This window comes from Falco biarmicus, chromosome 1 (assembly GCF_023638135.1).
Source record: "Falco biarmicus isolate bFalBia1 chromosome 1, bFalBia1.pri, whole genome shotgun sequence".
NCBI classification, from domain to species: Eukaryota; Metazoa; Chordata; class Aves; order Falconiformes; family Falconidae; genus Falco; species Falco biarmicus.
Genome location: NC_079288.1, coordinates 88,202,640 through 88,226,760, shown reverse-complemented (window position 1 = coordinate 88,226,760; position 24,121 = coordinate 88,202,640). Strand labels below are relative to the sequence as shown.

At 47.5% G+C, this 24,121-nt stretch overlaps 1 protein-coding gene across 3 annotated transcripts in view; it reads right to left on the bottom strand.

Moving 5' to 3' along the window:
* Nucleotides 1-24,121, bottom strand: part of EXOC6B (exocyst complex component 6B) — a 312,215-nt gene that overhangs the window by 12,621 nt on the left and 275,473 nt on the right. The window contains exon 21 of one of the 3 annotated variants that reach the window (XM_056344741.1): nucleotides 6,096-6,742. The exons of the other annotated variants lie outside the window; for them this stretch is intronic. Within the exon in view, the coding sequence (XP_056200716.1) occupies nucleotides 6,737-6,742 (6 nt within the window). The 3' untranslated portion in view covers nucleotides 6,096-6,736. Of the gene's footprint in view, nucleotides 1-6,095; nucleotides 6,743-24,121 lie in introns of those variants that run through there. 3 annotated transcript variants of the gene reach the window in all.

Sequence of the window (24,121 nt, the reverse complement as noted above, 5' to 3'; positions counted from 1 at the left end):
TGGCATGGTTGTACAGGCTAAATCAGATCCCCCCACAACGCACTGAAATCCTCTTGCTGGTGGCCTGGGGGGAGCTGAACGTGCCTCTGGCAAACCACAAACAAAGCAGCACGAGTTATTGCCGCAGAAAGGGCATGGTTAGACCATCGAGGGGCCAGGTAGCCATCCACAAGGAGTGGAAATAATGCCTCAGGAGAAAGGGACAAAAGAAGAACCGAAATAACAAAGATGAAGATTAGAAGTGGGTTAGGAGAAGATGAAATGAAAAACATTGGGAGGTGTTATAAACAGGAAGCTACAGAGGACAGCAGAGGCTCAGGGAGCCGTGCAGGAGCTCAGAGGATGGGTAACGAGAGGGCTTGGAGAAACCTTCCATGCACGTTGAAAGAGTGTGCCTAATCCAGCATGGGGAGATTCTAAAGCAAAAAACAGATGAATGGCCATCTAGGGCAGCTCAGCTCTTGCTCTCCATCTCAGGAGCCCGAGCCAACGCTTGCCATTTCAACCAGGGCCAGACGACACGTACACGATCCCTGGCATGACGGCCACCCCCATCCCACAGCTTTCCTTCAGCTCTGCTCCAGCTCACCAAAACTCAGCTGGGCTGAAGCAACGTTGCTCTCCCGCATGAGGCTGCTGGGCTTTGCTGGTGTGGAAGATGCACCACCACACCTTCCACCACACTGGCACCAGCCTGAAGGGGCGGTCGAGGTGAAATACTTTATGGAATTGTTGGAGCAGGTCCAAAGAAGGTCACGGAGATGGTCAGAAGCTGGAGCAGCTCTGCCACAGAGACAGGCTGGGAGAGTTGGGGGTACTCAGCCTGGAGAAGAAAAGGCTGCAGGGAGACCTTATTGTGCCCTTTCAGTATAGAAAGGGGGCTTATATGAAAGATAAGGACAGACTTTTTATTTGCCCATTAGTAACAGGACATAGGACAATGGTTTTAAACTGAAAAAGGGTAGATTTAGGTTAGATATTAGGAAGAAATTCTTCCCTGTGAGGGTGGCGAGGCGCTGGCACAGGCTGCCCAGAGCAGCTGTGGATGCCCCATCCCTGGCAGTGTCCCAGGCCAGGCTGGATGGGGCTTGGAGCAACCTGGGCTGGTGGGAGGTGTCCCTGCCCATGGCAGGGGTGGGACTGGATGGGCTTTAAGGTCCCTTCCAACCCATACCATGCTGTGATTCTATGAATTCTTTACTCTCATCATCATGCCATTCAGGTAGCTCCACCTGCACACATCACTGAGTGCAATAAGCACATGAGTGAAACCCCAGTGATCTGGTGATATTGGTCGGCAGCGGCTGGGCATGAGCCCCCAGCGTGCCCAGGTGGCCCAGGAGGCCAGCAGCGTCCCGGCCGGTGTCCGAAACGGTGTGGCCGGCAGGGCCGGGGCAGCGCCCATCCCCCTGCCCTGGGCACTGGTGGGGCCGCCCCGCGGGGCCTGGGCTCAGCGTTGGGCCCCTCACGGCCAGACAGACACTGAGGGGCTGGAGCGTGTCCAGAGCCGGGCAGGGGCTGGGGCAGGGGCTGGGGCACCAGCCTGGGGGGGCGGGGGGGTCAGCCTGGAGAGAAGGGGGCTGGGGGGGACCCGGTGGCTCTGCAACGGCCTGGCAGGAGGCTGTAGCCAGGGGGGTCGGTCTCTGCTCCCCAGGAACCAGCGACAGGACGAGAGCAAACGGCCTCACGTTGCGCCAGGGGAGGGTGAGATTGGGTGTGAGGGAACATTCTGCACCGAGAGGGCTGGCAGGCGCTGGCACAGGCTGCCCGGGGACGGGGGTGTCATCATCCCTGGGGGTGTTCAAAAACCATGTGGCTGTGGTGCTTGGGGACATGGTTCAGTGGTGGCCTTGGCAGTGCTGGTTAATGGTTGGACTGGCTGATCTTAAGGGTCTTTTCCAACCAGAATGATTCTATGATTCTAAAGACGCCCCATCCCACATGCGCTCCCACCCCAGGCTGGACCTTCCCCGAGCGCTGGGAAGAGCCAGGCTCCCCCCAGCCGGCTCACGACAGTGACGGATAGCCTGTGTATTTTACAACTGTTTGCCCACATCCATCTTGCCAGCACGGCAGGTCCGAGGATTGCTGGGGCCGGCACCTTTGGCACAGTGCTTGGCATTGCCGGTGCTCACAGGGCTCTGCCTTGGGTCGTGCTCTGTAGCAGAGAGGTCTGGCAGGAGGAAACCTGACATCTCAGGGCAAGCTGTCTCAAAACAATTTATCTGTCACATAAATGTGGTTTTATTGGTTTTACTGTTTAAACTTTTCACCTCTGCTGCTAAATCTGAATGACCGAAAAAAAAAAAAAAAAGGCAAGGAAAAACCCGCCTGCGCAGCGGTGCTGGGCTGCAGCGGGCCTGCCGGGGGAGATTCCAAATAAAATATGCAAATACCATTAATTCTTCAAACTAGAGTCTCCTTTTCAAGGCTATAAATCAAACTCGACAGCACATACGCTGTGGGGAAAGGAAAAGTAGCGGGGAGGGGGGGTGAACGAGACGACAAAAAGAGGAGCTTTTACCATGACGATACGAAAGTGGAATAAGCTCAGAAATCTGCAGCCGTGCTGTGCGCACAGAGCAGGGTTGCGAACCTGCAGCTTCCCGCACCACCAGAAGCATCTTGCTGTGAGAGCAGGGAGAGGTTCATGCACATATTTATAAAATAGAATAAAAGAAACTGAGAATGCTGTGAATATGCTGCCAAAAGAAAGATACTAAAAAAAATAATATTTGTATTTATACACATACATGAACTTTCACCCAAATGGTGATTCAAGAAAGGGTAATGCTCGAAAGAAAGAATTAAACTGGGAACCAGTTCCCAGTCCTGCCCCAGAATCCCCATGGCAGGGGCTGAGAAGCACTTTCTCCCCATTTCCCTTCATTCTACATCAAAAAACACTTACTTTTCACTCCCCCTGTAATACCACCATCTCAGACTCTTCAAAAATATTACTTTTTTCAGAGCAGAGCCATGTTTTTACGCTCCTCCCATCAAATACAGGGAAAGGATGGTTGCAACTTCATTGCATGCTGGTAGGAAAGGTAAATGGGGACATTGCAGCAACTGCAAACTTCTCCTTCCAGACGCACAGCAAAGTGGGACAGAATGAGATAAGAGCACTGAATCTGGATAAAATTCATTAAGCCAAGCCAGAAATCATGTAATGTGAATCCAAACTGATTTAAAACACAGACTGTAAGCTCTGCCAGCACCCCTGGAACAAGATCAAAGAAAGCACTAACATCTGCACGCTTGCACCAGTGTCATAGTGGGCTCTGCACAAACCTGGTAGGTGATACGCGGTGGCTAGGGATAAGATGGCCAGAAAAGGAGACCTGTGTTTTCTAGGATGAAAATAAACCCCCTTGTCCTATCTCTGAGAAGTCAGGATGATGTTGCAGGAATAGCTCTAGATACAGGATCCTCTCGGCCCTAGAGACTTCTCCTCCCCTCCTCAAGCCTAAGATACGAAGGTCAAGTGGTATTGCATGACAGATGAAAATTCCTGAATTCCCTGTCTTCATTCAACATCTGGCTCTTCTGTTTTTTGCTTTTGCCTCTTCTGAGCTGATGCAGCACCACTCTGCGCATCCATGAACAGGGAGTTGAACCCAAATGTTTTTGACCTGCAGGAAACCATCACTTGCGATGCACCAAATGCTCTGGGCTCATGGGCAACTCTACTGGGAGAGGAGCATGATCATCCCCTGTTAGCAGAGTGATGAGCTTCCCAGGACAGAATCGCCACCACACCAGACACGATGTTACATCCACTGAAGCAAAACATATCCAAATTAAAAGCGAAGAGCAATGGTTCACAACTGGAGCTGCTCCAAGACATGAATGCAGCCTGCAGTCCAGCCAGAAATGGAAACCACATCTTCCTGCTCCCCAGCAAGCAAACTTTCTGCTTTTTTCAGTCCCTGCCAAAGGGATTCACTTGCCTAAGAGCCATGTGCCTTGGTCCTGTTAAAGTCAAAACAGCCACCACCACCCCTGCAATCATGTCTGTGTCTTCCCTCATGCCCTAGCCCTTTTGCTTTTAACATCCTGACTTTGCAGAGCCAAAATCACAAATAGACTATCAGTATTTATAAAAGAGCCCTCACTAGATGCAGTCTGGCACAAAAGCCTCGTGGCTACACAGTAACTGGATGGTGAAAGGAGAAACCATCCTGAAGACTAACTCTCACTTTATTTCAAGGTCTAGATCTCTTCCTGCGGAAGTGAAGGCTCAGGGGATCCTCATTGCAGTACTCCAGTACTTAAAGGGTGGCTGCAAGGAGGATGAAGGCTCCCTCTTCACAAGGAACCACATGGAGAAGACAAAGGGTAACATCTCCAATGGGAGAGGTTTCATCTCAGTATAAGAAAGAAATTTCTTACTGTAAGAATAATTTTTCACTGGAACCACTTCTCCAGGGATGTCATAGAGTCACCATTGCTGGAGGTTTTCAAGAGACTATGGGACAGGTGCTAGATCAGCTCATCTAGGCTTCTTTTCCCACAAAAGGTTGGACCAGATGATCTTCTAGGGTTCCTCCTAACCTGGGCTGCTCTATAGTTCTGTGAGGCTATCCTAGAAACAAACATCCCTTCTCTTATCCACCATGATATTTACTCCCAGCGACAAAAGAGAGCATCAAGATGGCTTGAACAGGCCTTCCCTCTGCCAACACCAACAGAGCATCAGCAGATCCACCAGTGACGAGGTGGCATGAGGGGAAACATTCCGTAAAGAACTAAACCTTCCCTTCCATAAAAGCCCAAAATAGGGAATTCTTGTGTCCCTGCACCTAGTAATTACCCTTTTAGTTCTTTTTCCTCCAACCACATGCACAGCAGGAGACAGGCTCTTCTCTACTAGGAGTTGTTGACTATCTGTGGTGCTCAGGTACCACACGCTGGAGCTGGCCAGATCAGGGCTGCAAGGTGTTCCTGCCTGACATGCCTCCTGTAAAGCACCAACTGCTATTAAAAAAAAACAGAACAAACACCATCAGCACACGTGCACACACACACTGAAGGATGAAAAGGGAAAGGCGACTCAAGACCATTAGCTGGCAAATCTCGCAACCTGTTTCAACAAATTTAAATGCAATTATCCTGGGTTTCTCACACCCAACCAAGCTAAGGGAATTAGAGTTTACTTGCTGTGACTTAAAAGCAGAGACAGTCAGGCGTCTGGAGAAGCCTAGCTGGTGCCAACAGTGGGTGCATGAGATCTTCCTTGCCATCGGTTTCTGGGGGAGGTTCAGATCAACGTGGAAGGGACAGCTATGCCACACGGTTATGGTCAGGTTTTCATGATGAGCTTTACATCCCCTGGGTGCCAGGGTGCAGAGAAGTGTTAATTAAGTTGGATTTGGTGGCTTCCCAGCTGGAGGTAGCACTCCTACCCTGAAACCTGCCAAGGGTCACAATCACAAGCAACTGCTCTCGCTTTCTGGGGGTAGGAGGAGGTCATATTTTCAGAATTAATCTGAACCCAGCTCTAAAAAGCTTTATTGTCCCTCGCCATCCTTATAACCCCTAAGTCTGATGCACTTCTTCCCCAGTCTGTGTTGCGGACATCATGCAGAATGAACAGCTTTCAACTTGACACCTTGTACAAACCAGCCGTGCTTCAATTCACAAGAGATAACACTGTTAGCTTACAAACCTACTGATATCTTTTCATTAAAAACCTCATTTAACACCACAGCTCCTTGGATAAAAGTGACAAGAGGTTCAGAGGAAAGCAGCATGGGTTCTACTATCATCCCACCTAAACCTACCTGTATGAAGGGACAAGACACTTCCAGTGGGACCAGAAACCACCCAGGTAAGACCTGGTCCTGCTGGGCACCTCCATAAAAACACATGGAACTACTGAATTCAAACCAATGCCAATTCCCAGTTTGCCCATGCCTAAGCTTGCCCACGCCTAAGCTTGCCCACAACCCAACCCCACCACTGGTTGAACAGCCCCTACCACCAGCCAGCGGGTAATTGTTAGGGAGCACAAAAGCCCAAAGAGTTTCCAACATCAGCAACCACAGACAAGTACATCCAAAATAATTTATTTTGGTGAGGTTTCAATTATGCCTCATGGGAACATAATACCGCAAGAGAAAGAAATACTCTAACCCACGGGGAGACGTGGGTTTGGACAATACTGAGAAGAAAAGGCACCAGGAACTGGAACATCGTGCCTGTTTGTTCACTTGTGAAAGACACAGAGGGTAAAATTGTGGACTAAGTGAAAGCAGGAGCAGATTTGTCATGAGTTTCACTGGAAACTAAGATCTGCTCTACGTACTGAGTGTACTTTGTGTGAGGGGGTGGACAGCACCCACAGTAACCTGATGTTGCACAAGCCAACGTGATGCACAAGCCAACGTGATGCACAAGCCAAGGGATCTTCATGCATGGAGCACAGGGAAGGTTATTCTTATTTTAGGTGCTTACCAGACCTGCCTGCAAGAGAGAGATGGATTTCTAGGAGTTACTGCAGATCAGAGTGCTGTCCAGCCTGCTTGGACCTCTCTGTAAGGCACACTAACCCTAGGCTCACATGAGCCCTCCAGGTCTCCTGGGCTGACATCCCACCCAGGGCTGTCCTTCCTCCTGAACACTCACGCTGGAGGGAGGAGAACTGAATCCAAGTTCCACATCTCGCATTTTAACTGGACTGATTTTGCAAGTTAAGGCAGCAACTTTATCTTTTCTTCTTTTCTCTGTTTACTTATATCTGCAGAGGTGAAACAGAAAAAACGAGAAAGATCTGTTAAGATTCACGGTAGATGGGACAGTATGTAACGGAGAAAGGTCTGAGGCCAGCAAATCCCTAATCTGTCCAGTCTGGATTATTTTCAGATTCCTATTATTTCCTGTTTATAGGTTTTTGTGTTTCTTACATCAGATTTCCAGGTAAGGTCTCCAGAAAGTTTTCTGCCTGCCTTGTGTGTGCAGAAGGTCTTCTGTTTTCCCATCTGCAAATGTTCATCGTTTATTAGGAGGAAAACCTCTAGCTTTCCACCTGCTTTGAAATAACACTGTAATTACATGGGTTGACTTCTCTACTCTTTCAGAAGATATTTATTCCAAGGGTCTCATTAAAATCTTAACAAACACGATTTTACCCCCAAAATATTGCCTTTCTGATTGTAGCTCACTTCCGGCTTACAACAAAAAACTCCCTTTTGGGTTAAATATGGCTTTGAGGAATCCACCTTATCCTCCCAGCCTGCAACACGAAACCACACGAAGGAGCCATGAAAGGTTGTCGGCTTCAAGAGAAGTGATGCAAAGCAGCCCAAGAGCAAAGGGCGTGGATGCCAAGGATTAGCATATCGTGTTACGGTGACAGTCCTGAAGATGGCTGGAAAGTCCCTACCAGCTTCGTTCACACTCCTACTGACTTTGATGGTGCAGGATCGTGGCTTTAGTCATTCTCTGGAAGCCTGCCTGCAGGGAAGGCTAAACTGAATTCTAGGGAAATCCCAAGTTTCTCTGACCATGGCAATGCACTGTGCAATGCTGCTTGAAAAAGAAAAACCAAAAAAACCAAGGCATGAAAATTATTTGGTACAAAACCACTGGGATTTCAATGTTTCAAATAAAATCAGTTGGTTCCAGCAATAACTGCCCAGACAGGGGATTTTATGAATGGCCAAAAGAACAAAAGGAAGCTCTGCCTGCTGGATTTAGTAGCCAAATTGCGCTCATAAAAATAATTATTTAGACTCATCAAATTCTCCACACAGGTTCACAGGCTTGCATGGTGCTTTCCGCCCAAAGAAGACTACCGTATTTCTACCCTCCAGATCCTACAATCTGCAAAAAACAAAGAGACAATACTGGGCAGCAGCCAAAAGAAATGAAAGAGCCTCGGAAGACCATTCTCCAGGGACCGCTATTGAATAACACTTTGCGTTTCCATTTAACCATCACAAAGGCGGATTCATTCTGGAAGCAAAGATGTCTCCTTTAGAAGCATCCCCCACCTCCCCAGTAGCCTCTCTGGCTCAGATCTTTGGTGGGCACAGCCGGGAGGTGCACCCATTGCTCTGCCCAGCAAGGATGGAGACTGGCTAAACACTTGGGGTCAGCATCTGAGGTTACGGGGGCTAAATTTGGGATGCAACACTTGGAAAGTGCTCAGCTTGTAGATAATTACTCTCGGAAGCATTTTTGAAGCTATTACAGGGAGGAGAAGCTGGATTTGCTAATGGGAAAAGACCCTCTGCTCCGTGGATGGGAGATGACAGCACCGTGTGTTCAGGTACCCCTCGTACACAGAAATACCTTCTCTGTGGCTATAGTCTGGGTGCACAGCACCTCATGCATCTCTCTGACTTGCCCTGTCTGACCCACACTTCAAAATGAGTGGTTACGAAGAAAACGTTAAGAAATAACATGGAGAATCCCCATATCTCAGCAGCAGGTCAGCATGCTTTACAAAGGGAGGAGAAGAGTTAACAAGAACACAAAAAAACCCAGAAAAACCCTGAAACGCAGGGAGGTGGGTTGAGAGGGGAGAAAAGCACACAGTCCTCCAGATAAGCCTATAGGCAAACCACCTCCGTCATTGACCCTATAGTATCAGAGGGAAAAAAAAAAACCCAAACAATTTAAATGCCACCTTTCCAGGGGAAAATGTTCCGTTAATCAACAGAGAAGGTATTTGCAGCCAGAAAGTTTTTGGGCCAGGAGGGATTAATGCTCCCTATCTGCTGACAGTTCAGCAGCAAACCTAGGTACCTGCAGAGATCAGGGTCTGCCCAGAAGACCACAGAGCCATGTTCTCAGACAAATACAGCCCACTTGGTGCCAACAGTAGCCAGGACGTGATGCCCAGATACCTCAGTGAGGGGCACTGCGTAGTGTTTTTCCCATCAGGGCTTCCCACCAGCAGTGGGGAGCAGGGACAGGTGAACCAGCGAAGTCTTTCTGAACTTAGCAATTAGGGTTCCACATTTCCATGGAACACAAAAGCAATGACATTTGAATTAAACCCCTCCTGCCGTCCCTAAAGGCACCAGCATCACCTTCCCCGAGCCCTGCAGCCCGGCACTTGCTGGGTACCAAACCTCACCATGGGGCCAGCATGCCACAATTATTTTTCCTGTTGCTCAGCTGATGCCAAGTCCTCTGCAAAGTTGCATTTTTCTTTTGTTTACACATTAAAAAAGGGGATTAAAAAAAAAAAAAAAAGAGGTGACCTCCTGCTAACCCCAGCCAGTCTCTGAGAAGCTGCCGCTGCCTTCACCTCCAAATGAACTTTCAGATTATCTCAGACAAGATTCACCTTGCATTGAACTTGTACCCTGTGCGGCAGCACAGTCACGTAACCTTGATTAAACATTACAGCACAACGCAGCTATAAATTTAATGAGCATTATCGGCGCGCTTCCTCCCATCGTCCTGAGGCAGGGGGAGCGATGGAAACGCTGGGAGCCGCTGGGAACCGGCCTGGTGTGCACCGGCACGGTCAGGAGATGGAGAAGCAGCTATCTGAGGGCAGAGGAAGGAGATAGATCTGTGCTGTCCCCCACTCCTCTGCATGCAATGAGTTGCATACAGGCTCTGCAGCAGCTCCCGCAGGAGCAAGAGGCTCCAGGTACCTCTGCGAGCAAAGATGACCCGTGGAGGGCTTGTACGGCTTTCTGCTCAAAAGACCCAAGAAAAAGCAATAAGAAAAGCAACAAGGCGCAATAACGGGTCCGGCAGTCCTTTCACCCAGCAGGAAACCTTTCTTAGGCCATGGCCTCCTAAACTCTGGCTGCCCTTTTCACGCAAAGCACTGCAGCCCATCGCCATCCTGCCATTTATTTTCAAGACACACGTGTGATGGGAGGCAGAGGCAGCTGCCTCTTCATCTCCCAGCTGACACGTAGGGAAAGGGAGAGCTCAGCATCCGTGCTGGCGGCGGCAATTCCTGCCGCAGAGGTCACTCGGCTGGTCGAGGGGAGAGTGTCTGGGCGGCGAAATAGATATGCTCAAGTTCAAGTGCTTGAAATACCTTCCTTTTTTTTTTTTTAAAAAAAAAAAACCCACACTCAAAACTAAACTAATATATCCCCTGCTTTTCATGATAACTTCCTCCTTATCCTCAGCGGTTTTGTTTAGCAGATCTATTGTTCTCAGTGAGCCTTGCCCTGGGGTCCAATTTGACTGTGTTCTCATTTTTCCCCCTATGTAACTGATGCTTATTTCTTTAAGCTCTACTGTAAACAGAAAACACACTGCAGTGCCCTTGCCTGGCTTTGCAGGAGGCAGGCTCAGACCTGGAATTACTTCTTTGGTTTTTCTATATAGGAAATAAAAAGATTGGGCTTGCTTACTTCAAGGATTCAAACACCTGTGGGATGCAGGAGGGCAGCTGAGGTACCTGCGGGTGGTCCAGGCTCGGAGCAGGGACCACGCAGTTCCAGCGCTGGCTCTGCTGCTGCTTCGCTAGATAAATGGCCTTTTTCTGCTTGCAAGGCTGGAAACATGCCACTTTCCTAATTACAGACCTCTTTAATGTACATTAGGAGCAGGGGCTGAGGAGGTAAGCAGCATCATTTGGAGGTGACATGAAGTTCTTCAGGGTGCTCAAGGTGAAAGAGAAAGCCACCAGACAGCAGGCTCCTCCAGACAGGGTGGCACATGGGAATAAATAGAAAATAAAAATAAAATCTTTGCAGAGGGGAACACATCTTGGATTATCTGAGGAACACAACAGAAGCTGGGGTTTTGGGATGGGTGGGTGATGGAGGCACCAACACAGGGCTTTGTGCCTCCCATCCTTTACTTGCCATGGGTTTGGTCCGCACCCAGAAAAATGTCCTTGTCCCAGCAGATAGAAAAGGGGGAGCTTGGTGGGCAGGGGGGCCCAAAAATTGCCTGTACTGCAGCATTAGGGAAACATTTTAAGCAAAATGGGCATTTTTTCCCCCATTTGCTGTCCTCATGGCTCCTCTCTGCCTTGGTTCCTACACCAGCCTCGCAGGAGAATCACAGAATGGTTTAGGTCAGAAAAGACCTTTAAGATCAGCCAGTCCAACCATTAACCAGCACTGCCAAGGCCACGACTGAACCATGTCCCCAAGCACTACAGCCACATGGTTTTTGAACACCCCCAGGGATGATGACACCCCCATCCCCGGGCAGCCTGTGCCAGCGCCTGCCAGCCCTCTCGGTGCAGAATGTTCCCTCACACCCAATCTCACCCTCCCCTGGCGCAACGTGAGGCTGTTTGCTCTCGTCCTGTCGCTGGTTCCTGGGGAGCAGAGACCGACCCCCCTGGCTACAGCCTCCTGCCAGGCCGTTGCAGAGCCACCGGGTCCCCCCCAGCCCCCTTCTCTCCAGGCTGACCCCCCCCGCCCCCCCCCAGGCTGGTGCCCCAGCCCCTGCCCAGCTCTGGACACGCTCCAGCCCCTCAGTGTCTGTCTGGCCGTGAGGGGCCCAACGCTGAGCCCAGGGTTCGAGGTGCAGAGACTTACCCCAGCACAGCTTGCAGGGGCCTGCCCGAAGAGGACGGATCCAGCATCACTGCAGAAGAAACCGATGACACAGGGGTCTCTGCCCAAGGCAGGGGATGGAGAGGGCAGGGGTGAGACAATGGAGGAGGTGGCCTCAGATGCTGCCAGCTCCCACCACAAAGGTTTGCTCGGGTTTGCAAAGACACCGACTCCCAGAGATGTCCTCCCGAAAAGTGTCGTCGTTCCCCCTATCTAGTGGCATCACCTGCAAAACTAATTTGGCCCATGAAATAACCTGGCAATTTGGGTGGCTGATTATAAGTATTTTTATAAGGCCACAGGATATATATTTCCAGAGTCTGAAATAGTGTTTGGAAAACAGCAAGAGCCATTTAGAGCCATTTAGTGTATTCTACAGAGAGGCAGACGCACAAGCAAATGGATATTTAAAACAGCTGTGAAGACAAGACTGGTAGGAAACATTTGGTTAAAAGCAAACACAGAAATAAAACAACTTTGCAGAAGGTTAGAAATCAGTGAATTTGGTAATGCCTGACTTTGGGAAAAAAATAATTGTATTTCTTTGGCTTGTAGAGACTAATAAATTACCATGGAGAACATAAAAACTGAAGTCCACTATTTCACCTTGTATTTTCCATCCACACTGTAAAAAAGTCTCTTTTTTGGTTGAGTGGATAGCACCAAACTGCCCTCAGGAACTCTGATTAGCATCCTGTAGATGCCAAAGCCACAAAATTGCTGGGCTTCAGCTAATGGCACTGGGTGACTTGATGCTTTTTGGGGGGTTGCATGCTCTAGACTTTCAGGCGAGCCCCAAAAAAAGTGCTTTCAGGAAGAGTTAAAAGAGGAGGATTTAAAATTCACACTCCTGTCAGGTTTGTTTGGGAGTCTGGCCAGCAACCTTTCATCCGACAGAAACTCTTTCCTATTGAGAAAATACTGGAATTATTTGAACTTGTTCCATTTTTGGTGGGTGCAAACCACCAGGTGGGAACTTCAAATTTGCAGGAAAGTAATGTGTAGGAGGAAAAAAAATACAGTGTTCTTGTGCAGAGAGCATGCAACGCTTGTTTCTGGCATCCTGAAAAACCTCCTGAAAATACCCAGGGTGACCAAGTCAAGCTTCCAATTAATTAAAACCCTAAAACCTTGCAGGGCACACTCTCCTGTAACTAAGTACGATGAGATGACGAGGCTGAGCATCAGGAGGGATGCCAAGTGAAGCAGCATTTCATCCTGCTATTGCATCTGCCGGGCTTGCGCTGCAGCCGGGCAGCCCTGGGCACAGTGAGACCCAGCAGGATTTATGGCTATTTGTTGGAGATGAAAAAAAACACCCCAACCTTTGGAGGAATCTGAAAACAAAAGCAAAGGCTTTTCCTTACGCGCTGTCACACTAACCTCTGGATGGCCTTGCACTTATTGTCACAGCCCTGAAAAGGTATAAACAAAGGCAGATTTCGGATGCCAAGAGCTGGGTTAGGAGAGAAAAGAGAGACACCGCTGCTGCGAAATCCCCTTTGCGCTGACATCGAGGGTATAAATCCTGCAAAGAGATGTTTTACGATGTGCACGCAGAGTTATCGCCCTATTAGAAAGCAATTCGTGGGGAAAAAAGGTGATAGCAGACAACGGCGAGGTCCCCGTGGAGCGGGGAATTTGACACCCGTGGCCAGGACGGTGATGGGGAGGCGGTACGAGGCTTTGCGAAGGGCTGGAAAAAATAGCAGAATGTCCCTTTTGGGGTTAAATCTGCTCTTTAAGCATACTTTTAGGGCTGCAAGGAGAGGGTTTGGGGTACAAGTGGTTCCCAGTGGCTGAGCTAGGATCCCAAAAGGCACTGTCCTATTTAAGGACAGGTTGCATGGTGTGTTGCCCAAACCTGATGCTCCCCCAGTCCCACTGATCAACAGCATCTCAAAGGCAGATCTTTTTTGCAAAACTTTGCGATATTTTAGATGTGGCAGGAGAAAACTGCTCTGGTGAGTCTGAAGTAAACACAGAAGGGGGGAAAAAAAGGAGAAAAAATGAAATCGAAAAAAAAAAGAAAAAGGAAGAGATAAAAAGAAAAAAAAAGAAAAAGAAAAAAGAAAAACTAAAAAGAAAAAGGAAAAAAGAAAAAAGGAAAACAAGAAAAAAGGGGGAACTGTAAGATAGAAAATGAAAACAATAGCAGAGTAATTTCATGTACAAGTAATTTCAGAAGAGGGGGATTTGCCAAAGCAGATAAAAACTCATACTGGAACCCGCATCTGCTTGAGGAACTGTCATCCAGATCTCGGCACCAGACTTCTGGTTCCAGGTCTGACAGACCCATCATCTCCCGACTATTTCAGTGGCCATAGGTGGTGAAAACCCTTCAAAACCAGCAGGACCCTCAAGAATTTGCCCAGCTCCCATGATGTCAGTGCATTCAAGCCCAAACTAAACAGGGCTCAGCTCTAAGTCCAGCCTCAGCACCTTCACTTTGAAGCCAAGCATCCCTTTCCTGGGCAATTTCAGCCCAAAACGATGGGGCTGCCTCAGCCAGGTGCTGGTACTATACAACACCACGCTGTGTGATTTCCTTCTATTGAAAGTGTTCCTTTCTCCTGAGGTTTCTCAGACACCAGGGCTCACCCATAGGTACGGGCATTTCCTTCGCCGCTTTGCTGCCCCATTGCTGCCGCCCGCCCAGCCCAGCAGGCAGGAGCAGGCAGCTGGGCCAAGCCGCCTGCTCGCCCCTTCCTGCCCTCCAACAGCGACGGAAGGATAAAACGACGAATTTGTCTTTATTTACACCAAACTGTTTACTTTCTCCTTTCTTTTTAATTTTATTATTGTTTGATAGGAACATAAAGCAGAAGCCCAGCGGATCAATGCCAGAGGCTCTGACCAAAGGGTTTCTTGAAAACTTCCTTTCGGTTGCTGTAACATTTTTACAGGGTTATGAACTCCTTAAACAAACAGCTGAGGTCATTGTTAGCAAAAAAAAAAAAAAAAAAATTAAAGAAATACAAAAGCTAGACTAATGTTACAGCCAGGGTGGAAGCTGTTCTGCAGAAAAGGGAGCTGAGATAGTGCACAGCAAAATCTATGGCAAAAATATCAAAGAACCGCAAGTCCCACACACGCTTTCCATCTGCCAGTCCAAGCCACACTCTCCCCATTATTAGGATGACAAAATCTGGATTCAGAAGCCCCACGATATTTTGAAGTCTCAACTCCGTTCTAAGGGTTGCTGCCCAGAGAAGAGAAACTTCTGGTGGCACTAATACTGTCCTTTCCAATCTCTTGACAATCACAAGAAAAGAGCGATCCCAGCCCTTTCAGTGCCCAGGAGACACTGCTGGAAGGGCAGCAGATGGTTCTTGTCCTCCATTCAAGCTTACCCAGAAAAACCACCAGCAAAGCGGCATCAGTGTGATAGTAAGTTATCACAGTTACATATCTCACAATAACTTCTATCAGGGATTCAAAAGACTTTTTATTCCCCTAAATCAACACTGATAACCTCTACTTCTTCCTCAACAGGAGGAACTTCACAAGAGCCATATGTCATCCCAAGGACATGTCCAAGCCACTGAGCAGCTCATTTCCCAAGCAAATACCGGCACAAGGTTTCCCACTGGCAGACAGAGATGTTTGCAAGTGCAGGCTTCTGTTGTGGGTGGACGGGATATTTTAATACTTCCCAAGAACTGCAAAGCTTTGGGTCCAGAAGGAAAGAAATTCTGCAGCTGAGTACTTACGAAGAGCTGATCAACGCGAAAATAATTTAACTGGGTTTGTGTGCTATTTGCAGAAGAGGAAGCTGATGTCCTCACCCATCTTCAGCCCAACTCTTTCAGGAGACAGTTATTTCCAGCAGAAACTTCCACCTGCAACCACGCTGATTGCACCCACGGCAGAAGGCACCGTGCAGTTAAAGCACTGAGTGGTAATAAGAAAAAGGGTTTGGAAAAGGAATGGGAAGGAATGCTGATGCTGTTATTATGGGAAGGAAATAAATCACTGACAGGGTATTCATCAAAGCCAGAGGACGCCTAAGTGACCCTATCAAAGGCAATACATGAATATCAAAAAATTTAGACAAAAGGAGAGAACGGGATATAAGCACATTGCAACAGAAAAGGCAAAGAGGCCTCTTAACCTGAAAATTTACAGTCAGAAAGAAGAGTCTGCCTGGCTGTCTCTACACCCAACCTCTTCCCATCTCTTGATCCATATGGGATAGAATTACTCGTACATCCCCGGAGGCAATCGCATGCAGGGTTTCATTTCCAGTTGCCAGCGATACTACAATTTCCACTCAGCAGGATTGCTCTCACCCTCTGGTGAACTTCGTAGTTTTGGAGAACCAGCCTGGAGTCTGCAGTTGCTGTCTCCCCAGAGCTTTGCTGTAAATCATACATGAAGAGCAGGATCCATCCCTATCACAATTCACCCTCGCCTACAGCAGATCCAGCAAAGACAACCCAGAGGTACAACCCCAGGACAAGTTGGGTACACGGCGCTACTTGCACCCCTGAAACCTTCATGCAATGTCAAAACTCCGCAGAGAAATTCCTGTTCACGTGCTGTTGCTCATCCCTCTCTGCTGCTAACAAGCCTCTCTTGAGCCTCATTTTTCATTCCTGCCTTAATGCTTTCTCCCACATTTCTTCCTTGCTTTGAGATTTTCCCCTCTGAACCACTGGCTGTGTCTGATACTCTTTATTCTTTAAAAAGGGCTTGTTTTCTGAACGGCCCAGAACGCCCCCCCCCCCCCCCCAGTCTCCCGAGACAGAAGCATGAATAAATTACTCAGTGAATTCAAAAAGAAAGAAAATATTAAAAATAAATAAAAGCCCAGCAAGCTTATGGCACGTGCTGAACTTTCCTCGTGCTCAAATACAAATTTTTCATGACATCTTATCACTTATTTAGTCTGTGAATCCGTGACTTCCTGCATATCGCTGTACTCCACCAACAGACAAGTAACACCTCTGTCCACCTGCACCCTCTGCCAGCCCCAGAGAAGACAGCAAAGCCTCCCGAAAACCCCAGCCCTGCTTGAAAGAAAGCACATCTTAAGAGCTGATCGTACAACCAATCTACAGGGCTACTGAGTTCAGTAAAAATGAAAAGAAAAAAAAAATCTTTGTAGATTGAGAAGATTTAGAACAAAATGTCGGCGGAGATGGAAATCATATGGGTTATTAATCATCTGCCTGCTCAAAGGCTTGCTCTGACGCCTAAAGCAGAAGCAAAAAGGCGATGTGATGGGCAAGAGGGAAAAAACACTGCTTTCAGCAGCCCAGAGAACCTTAGGCTTTTGATATTCTCCTCCTCCTCACCGCAGATGTGTGCAGTGCTAAATATTGCGTCTGTGTCCAACGTTCCCCTGGGAAGGAACCACCAGAAGGGCTCCAGAGGAACTTCTCCTCCTCGTCCTCCTCACCTGAAGCAACCTCACAGCCATGGCTGCTCCATGCAGGGCAGCACAGCTTTCTCACCCTGGAGGGACACAGAAAATCACTGAAGGGGAAAAATATCAGTTTTCTGCAGTCTTTGAGGATGTGTCCGTGTTCCCACTGCAAAACCCTTTGGTGGTGAAGACACCGCACAGGAGAAGCAGCTGCAATGGAGTTTCAAAGAGTATAAAGAAGCCGCGGGAAATACTGCGGCATGGTCGTTGTCATGCATAGGGATGATGTTATTGTGGGTGAGCTAAGCCCTAAAGTGCTCCAGGAAAAAAACAGATGAGCAAATAAAATCCAGCCATGGCTTCAGACATGCTGAAAATTGGCAGTTCCCAAAAAAAAAAAATTTAATTAGACCACATGGGACTTCAGGGTCAAGTAATTTACAGAGTCAACCAGGGGCTCATCAAAAAGACCATGGCCTAAGTCCTAAGCAAGTGTTTCAATTCCAAATTTTCAACACTAAATTAAGCAAGCATGGCTTTATATAAATTTATGTCTTGCGAATGATCAACTTTCATACAAAGACGGGCCAACGCTGCTTGAACCTTAGCCCATCTCTAAAACCCCCTTCCCACTGTATTCTCTGGGTGTAACAAAGCATGAGCTCTCAGCACAGCCCCTCTGTAGGGATAACGTTTGCTGGATTTCTCCTCTTATCCTATTTCCATGAAACCTGTAGTAATTTAATAACCTTCCACCCTTCGTGAAATTTCAGTGAGTTCTTTCGATGGTTTAAAAAGTGTTGGGAGGAGGAGGGGGGGGAAACGCATGGGCAAAACTCGCAGGCGCTGTGATTGCCTGGGTCTTCCTGTCGTTTGGAAAGGATTAGACTAGATAGAGGATTACATTGTATTATGTTATATAATATATATAATTATATATGATTATACATAATATTATATAATGATATGTTATACATTATATGTTTTATATTATATATTACATATTATATACTTATACACAATACACTATACTACATACTATATTACATATTATATAGAATCAAAGAATGGTTTGGGTTGGAAGGGACCTCTAGAAGGCCATCTAGTTCATTCCCGCTGTCACGGGCATGGACATCTTCAACCAGATCAGGTTGCTCAGAGCCCCATCCACCCTGTCCTTAAATGTTTCCAGGGATGGGGCATCTTCAACCTCTCTGAGCAGCCTGTACCAGCATCTCATCATAAAAAATGCCTCTTTTGTATCTAGTCTAAATCTGCCCTCTTTTAGTTTAAAACCATTACTCCCTGTCCTATCACAACAGGTCCTACCAAAAGCTCCTCTCCAGCTTTCTTGCAGCCCCTTTAGGTACCGGGAGGTGCTCTAAGGTCTCCCCGCAGCCTTCCCTTCTCCAGGCTGAACCCCCCCAACTCTCCCAGCCCGTCCCCACAGCAGAGCTGCTCCAGCCTCTGACCATCCCCGTGGTCCCCTCTGGCCCCGCTCCAACAGCTCCACGTCTCTCCTGTGCTGAGGACCCCCGAGCTGGAGGTAGCGCTGCAGGGGGGTCTCACCAGAGCAGGGCAGAGGGGCAGAGCCCCCTCCCTCGCCCGGCCGCCCACGCTGCAGGGGATGCAGCCCAGGGCACGGGTGGCTCTCTGGGCTGCGAGCGTACAGTGCTGGGTCATGCCCAGCTTCTCATCCAACAGCACCCCAGGTCCTTCTGGGCAGGGCTGCTCTCCATCCCTTCATCCCCAGCCTGCACAGATACTGGGGGATGCCCCAAAGCAGGGGCACAACCTTGCACTTGGCCTTGCTGAACCTCAAGAGGTTCACATGGGCACATTCCTTGAGCTTGTCTGGGTCCCTCTGGATGGCATCCCATCCCCCAGGCATGTCAACTGCACCATTCAGCTTGGTGTCATCTGCAAACCTGCTGAGGGTATGCTCGATCCCTCTATGACACTAATGACAATATTAAACATCTAATATATCCCAGGCAACCTTATGGGTAATTCAGCATCCTTCCTGCCAAGGGGCATCTCAAATAAGAAAAAGAAAAGGTTCAGGATGAAGAGACAATGTAAGAAGCTACAGCTGTGGGAGAAAGCAAGAAATAGAGGGCACAGAGTGTCTTCAGCTCAGGATTTAAAAAAAATAATCAGGGTGAGAGGATTACGGAGTGTGTGCCGGGGGAACTGGTACACACCGCATGGGAGAGGAAGCACAGGCGGTTCCCTGGGGGCTTAAGAAGCAGCAGACAGTTTATTAAGAGAACTGAGAAGGATGCTGCTGTACCTAGACCTGTTGCCACAGCCACGGACTTCAGCCACTGAAAGGATTAAATGGAGACAGATTTACTGCAATAATTAATATTAATTAAGATCTAGGCTCAGAAACTGAATGGATTTCTTTTTTTTTTTTAGTAATAGCTTAGTTGGAAACAGCAGCTAAAAAAAAAAAAGCAAAATCCCTAATTTATCTCAAATCCATGTACAAAAGCCATTTAACTCTGGGAAACTGAGCAAGTCTGGAGCTATGAGCATAGTTTAAAGCCGATAAAGATCTGACCCATCCTTTGTGGTTTATAGAGTTTGAAGGGAGGTAGTCTTCCCCAGCCTGCCTCCATGCGAGCATCCTCGTGGAGGTTGGGGAAAGGGGAGGGCTCGCATCTCTCATTACTCTCCCCCCCAAGGCCTCAACTGTAGTTTACAATTTAATTTTCTGCATTTGTAATCTGTAGCCCTTGTGTATATAATGTCTAATGAAAAAGGCCTTTTTTAAATTAACATGGTATTTGGAAAAAACCCCATGTGTTTCTATTTCATTATCAAACTACATTTATAAAGGAAAAAAATACTCCAGCAGAGGGTGATCAGATTTAGTTGGCAGGGACACAGGACAGTCAGAAAACACAGATACCCTCACGTAAATGTCTGCACAACATCAAAACGCCTTTGGGTACAACTTTGTTATTGCTCAAGTTAATAAACCCCCTCCATGACTCAGGGCTCGATCCATCGACTGCAAGTGCATCCCTAGGCTCTTCTCAGCCTCTTCCCCTCGCCCCCAATCCTGCCCAGGGCTGACCCCACGATTCCACTCTCCTGCCAACAACATATGAAATGTGGATCCGGTGAATAAGCTGCTCTGCTTTTCTCTCCTATCTTTCCATCTCCTCCCTTTATGGATGGGTTCCTCAAGAAAATGAGGCTTACATGGTTATTCTCCATTCAATTTAATACTTACAAAGGTCAATCCTTACACCATCCCTGATCTCCCTAAAATACAAACTGGCAAGTAGAGACTTCACAGTTGTAAACATAGACTAGACTAGATTATTTTGGTTGGAAGGGACCTACAACGGTCATCTTGTCCAACTGCCTGACCAATTCAGGGCTGACCAGAAGTTAAAGCATGTTATTAAGGACATTGTCCAAATGCCTCTTGAACACTGACAGCCTTGGGGCATCGGCCACCTCTCCAGGAAGCCTGTTCCAGTGTTTGACCACCCTCTTGGTAAAGAAATGTTTCCTAATGTCCAGCTTGAACCTCCCCTGGAGCAGCTCTGAACTACTCCCATGGAGAACAACCACAGAGTATCTGGGGCTGGAGGGATCCCTGAAGATCACCTGGGCCCTGCTCAAGGCATGGGAGCTGGAACGGTTTGCTCAGGACATCACCAGTTGGGTTTTAGGTATCTCCAAAGATAGAGCCTCGACAACTCCTTGGGGAAATTACCTCTCCCTGTTTACCCAAAGCAGATGGCCAGCTAGAGAAGACAAGACCATACAAGCGAAAAGCTCAGCTCTATTAGACACTAGAGAATCCAAACAAGGGTAAGCTGATGAAACAAGACTTCCTAACGATGCTGCTTCCAGGACAGCATTGCTTCCCCTGTTTCAGATATTTATCAGGGTTGGAAGAGATGCTCGGAAAACCCAACTGCACACCTTCAAGAGGGCATCAAACCAACCTCATCTCTAAGAAGGTTCCCACTGCCTTTTTGAAACCACTTCCCTCCCTACTGTTTTGGGGGGATACGCACTTTTTATTCTTATTTTCTTTTCTTTTGCTACCACTGTGTCCTCTGGCTCCAGGCTTTTCCTCATCCCTGTTGCATATTTTTTTTTAATTTCAGCACCTCAGAGGGAGGAAGCCATCCTGTTTTCCTTATTAATCAGAAATTTCTGGCATTGACCACAATAAAAGCCTCCAAGAACACTGAACTTTTTGGTTCAATGCATTTCATCATAATAGAGCTACCAGCATGCAGAGTTGATTTAGTTTTGCAATTTTCTGTGCAAATACCTTCCAAGCGCTTGCCTTCGCCTCCAGAAATCCTCTGCTACACTCAGAGTCATGGCAGGAATGTCCCAGAAAACCGGTTGTGTTTTAGTAGCTACTGAATTCCTCAAAAGCATCAGTTAAGCCATTGTACTGAGCCTGCAGTGTTTAAAGCCGGAGGGGAAATAGTATTTCCATTTGAATCCTGAACAGCTGTCATTGAAACATCATCATGAAAGAAGTCCATCACCGGCAGCATAAGTCCACCACTCGTGTCTGGAAAGCAGTTCCCGTGACCTCAGCTGATGTCCCAAGCTGGGGACAAGTTGTTCCTTTGAGTACCCTCCTCTGCACCAACAGTGCACCTGGGATTTATGGTGTTTGTTATTGCAAGGCTGATCCAGGAATCATCTGTCGCACCTGCATTTCTTTAGAAGAGTCTAGATATGGACAAATCCAGCTCTTCTGATCTCCTCTCTGAACAGGGGGCTGTTTCTCCAGAAAAGAACATCTGAGCATATTAAATAACAGGGCTTCCATTTTCCCTGAGGGGTTATCCCATCTGTTCTTACAATCTAAGCACCCCAACTTCAACCATCACCCCTCCATCACCTCTTCTAGGATTGTTTGAATACCTTGCCAACACTGGAGAAGAGCAAACTGGTGCAACTGGGCTCTCCACCACTAAGCAATATCAAATGCAATGGTGAATTCCTGATAGAAGAGGACAGAAACAAAAGATGGAGGAGGGCAAATATTTAGCTACTGACCCTCCACTATGATCAAGACAACAGCCGTGACCATCACAGCCGGTGCACAGCCACCACAAAGTTCATCTATAAGCAGCTACATCTACCTTGCATCCATGCAAAATTAAAGATCTTAATAAAGGATGTAAGATACAAAATCAGCATCCATGTGAAGACGGACAACTGAGGCATGGAGGTGTTCCTGGCTAAAGATTCAACACATTTCCCAAGGTGTAGGGCCCGAACCCATCCTTAATCCTCCTAAAAAAAAAACCAACAAAAAAACACCAAAACCAAATCCCACTTAACCTTATTACTATTCTCATGCCTCTCCAGGCGAACATCTCGGGAGACATGGTCCCCTGGCACACACCGACACAGCGTGCGCTGGTATGGTTTCAGGCTGGGAGAGTTCTGAGCTCCAAGTTTCCTTGATTTTTATCAGGGTTCACTCAGACTAACATAATTTCGAGATTGCCTTTGGTACTTAATCCTATTTCAACACTGGATCTGACCTCGTTGTGGCGTGAACTGTAAAGTGAGTGTTCCTCCGAGGTTACGGCCGTGAGAGGGACCGGGGAGGGCAGCTGGCAGGGCCGTAAGTAATCCATTTTTCTGCTGCAGGGCTCATGTAATTCTACTCAATGCAATTTATTAATTGTTCTTCCAGCATCTTGGAAATATTGTGTATCACTTTCAATGGGAGTTACACAGAGGGCACAAGGGACAGCATCCCAACGGGGCAGAAACCTCATACTCACAGCGTTGCTATTGCCTGCATAGACACCTCTGAAAATTAAAGGTATTTTTACTCAGCATAAAGCACACATAATGCTGAGAGGCGATTACCCAAATCCTGCAAATTTGGATTCTTTAAAAAAGAAAGAAACAGAAAACCACAACACCTGGGAAGAAAGGATATTCTGCATTACCATAGAAGCCTCCTTTTTCCTCATGTGCTCCTTTCCAAACTCACCTTTGGAAGACTTAGGCAGTCTGTGTTTTAAATTCAGCCACATCAGCTTTGATTTACTGTGGCAGTGAACTGCTGTTTCTTAAAAAAAAAAAAAAAAAAAAAGCCAACTTTGTCAGGATTCAAGTTCCCATCCCTTTCAGTTTAAGAGTCTTTAACTTCATTACCTTGTTCTCACTTGATGGGACAAAATAAAAAGCAGGACTGAATGCATTTTTCTCTCCTAAAGTTTTTTCCTACTGGTTTTCAGCTTGTTCATCCTCTCACCACCAAGGAAAGCATCACGATTCTTTCTGGTTTTGCAGGGCCTCAGCTACTAGTCTCTGCCCACGACACATTCCCCTTCTGTTCTGCATTACAATTCAAAGCTCCCTCTCTGCAATGACAACTTGTTTGCGGTGATTCCACATGCTGTTAAGTAAACGGAGTTGATAACTCGGTTAGAGAGGAGGTTAAGACAGGGCTTTTGCTCTCAAAGAAAAACCCTTCAAGTCCAAGAAGCCTGGCAAGGAACAAAGATGGAAAACAAGAGCCCTCCACTACACACTGCCGGTGACGCTGCTTTGCGTGGTGCCAAGGACCCAGGGCACAAATCCCACATTTAATCCATGGGCTGTTGGAGGAGGAGGAGGTTTGAACCTCATCAGTCTGGTGGCACAAGCTCAGCTCCTGGTTTTTATGGCTGCTTTGCCATGACTTTCAACTTGTGGCAGGCTCAGGCACCCTGACGTGCCCTGGGATGCTTTCGTGCAGCTCTGTTCAACGGTTCCCTCCCCATCTCAACTCCCTCGGCCACCTTCCCTCTGCGCAGTCTAACCAAGCATCTCAAAACACGCTGTGACATTGTATATGAAAACTAACCTTGCTTTAGCAGCCTCTTTTGCCAAGCAGATTTCATACCCAATATTTTTGTCCATACAGATGTCTTAAATTTTCTTCTGAGTTTATTTATTGATCCTATAACATTGATAGGATGTTCCAGAGATAACTACAGACCAAAAGCAATTAACCCAGCGTTGAACTTCATTCCGAAAAGCAGCCGCGTATAATCATGTGTCCGACTGGATGCAAAATTTTTGCAGTCATTCATGATATTGTTTTACCCAGTCATTAATAATGAATCGAGACTGCTCCTCAGCAAGCCGAGTCCTTCAGGTTGATAAGCTTCAAAGAGCCTCCCTGATAGAACTGCCACCATCTGACACCGTCACATCTATCTGAGCACATTGCCTGCATCGGGAGCCAACA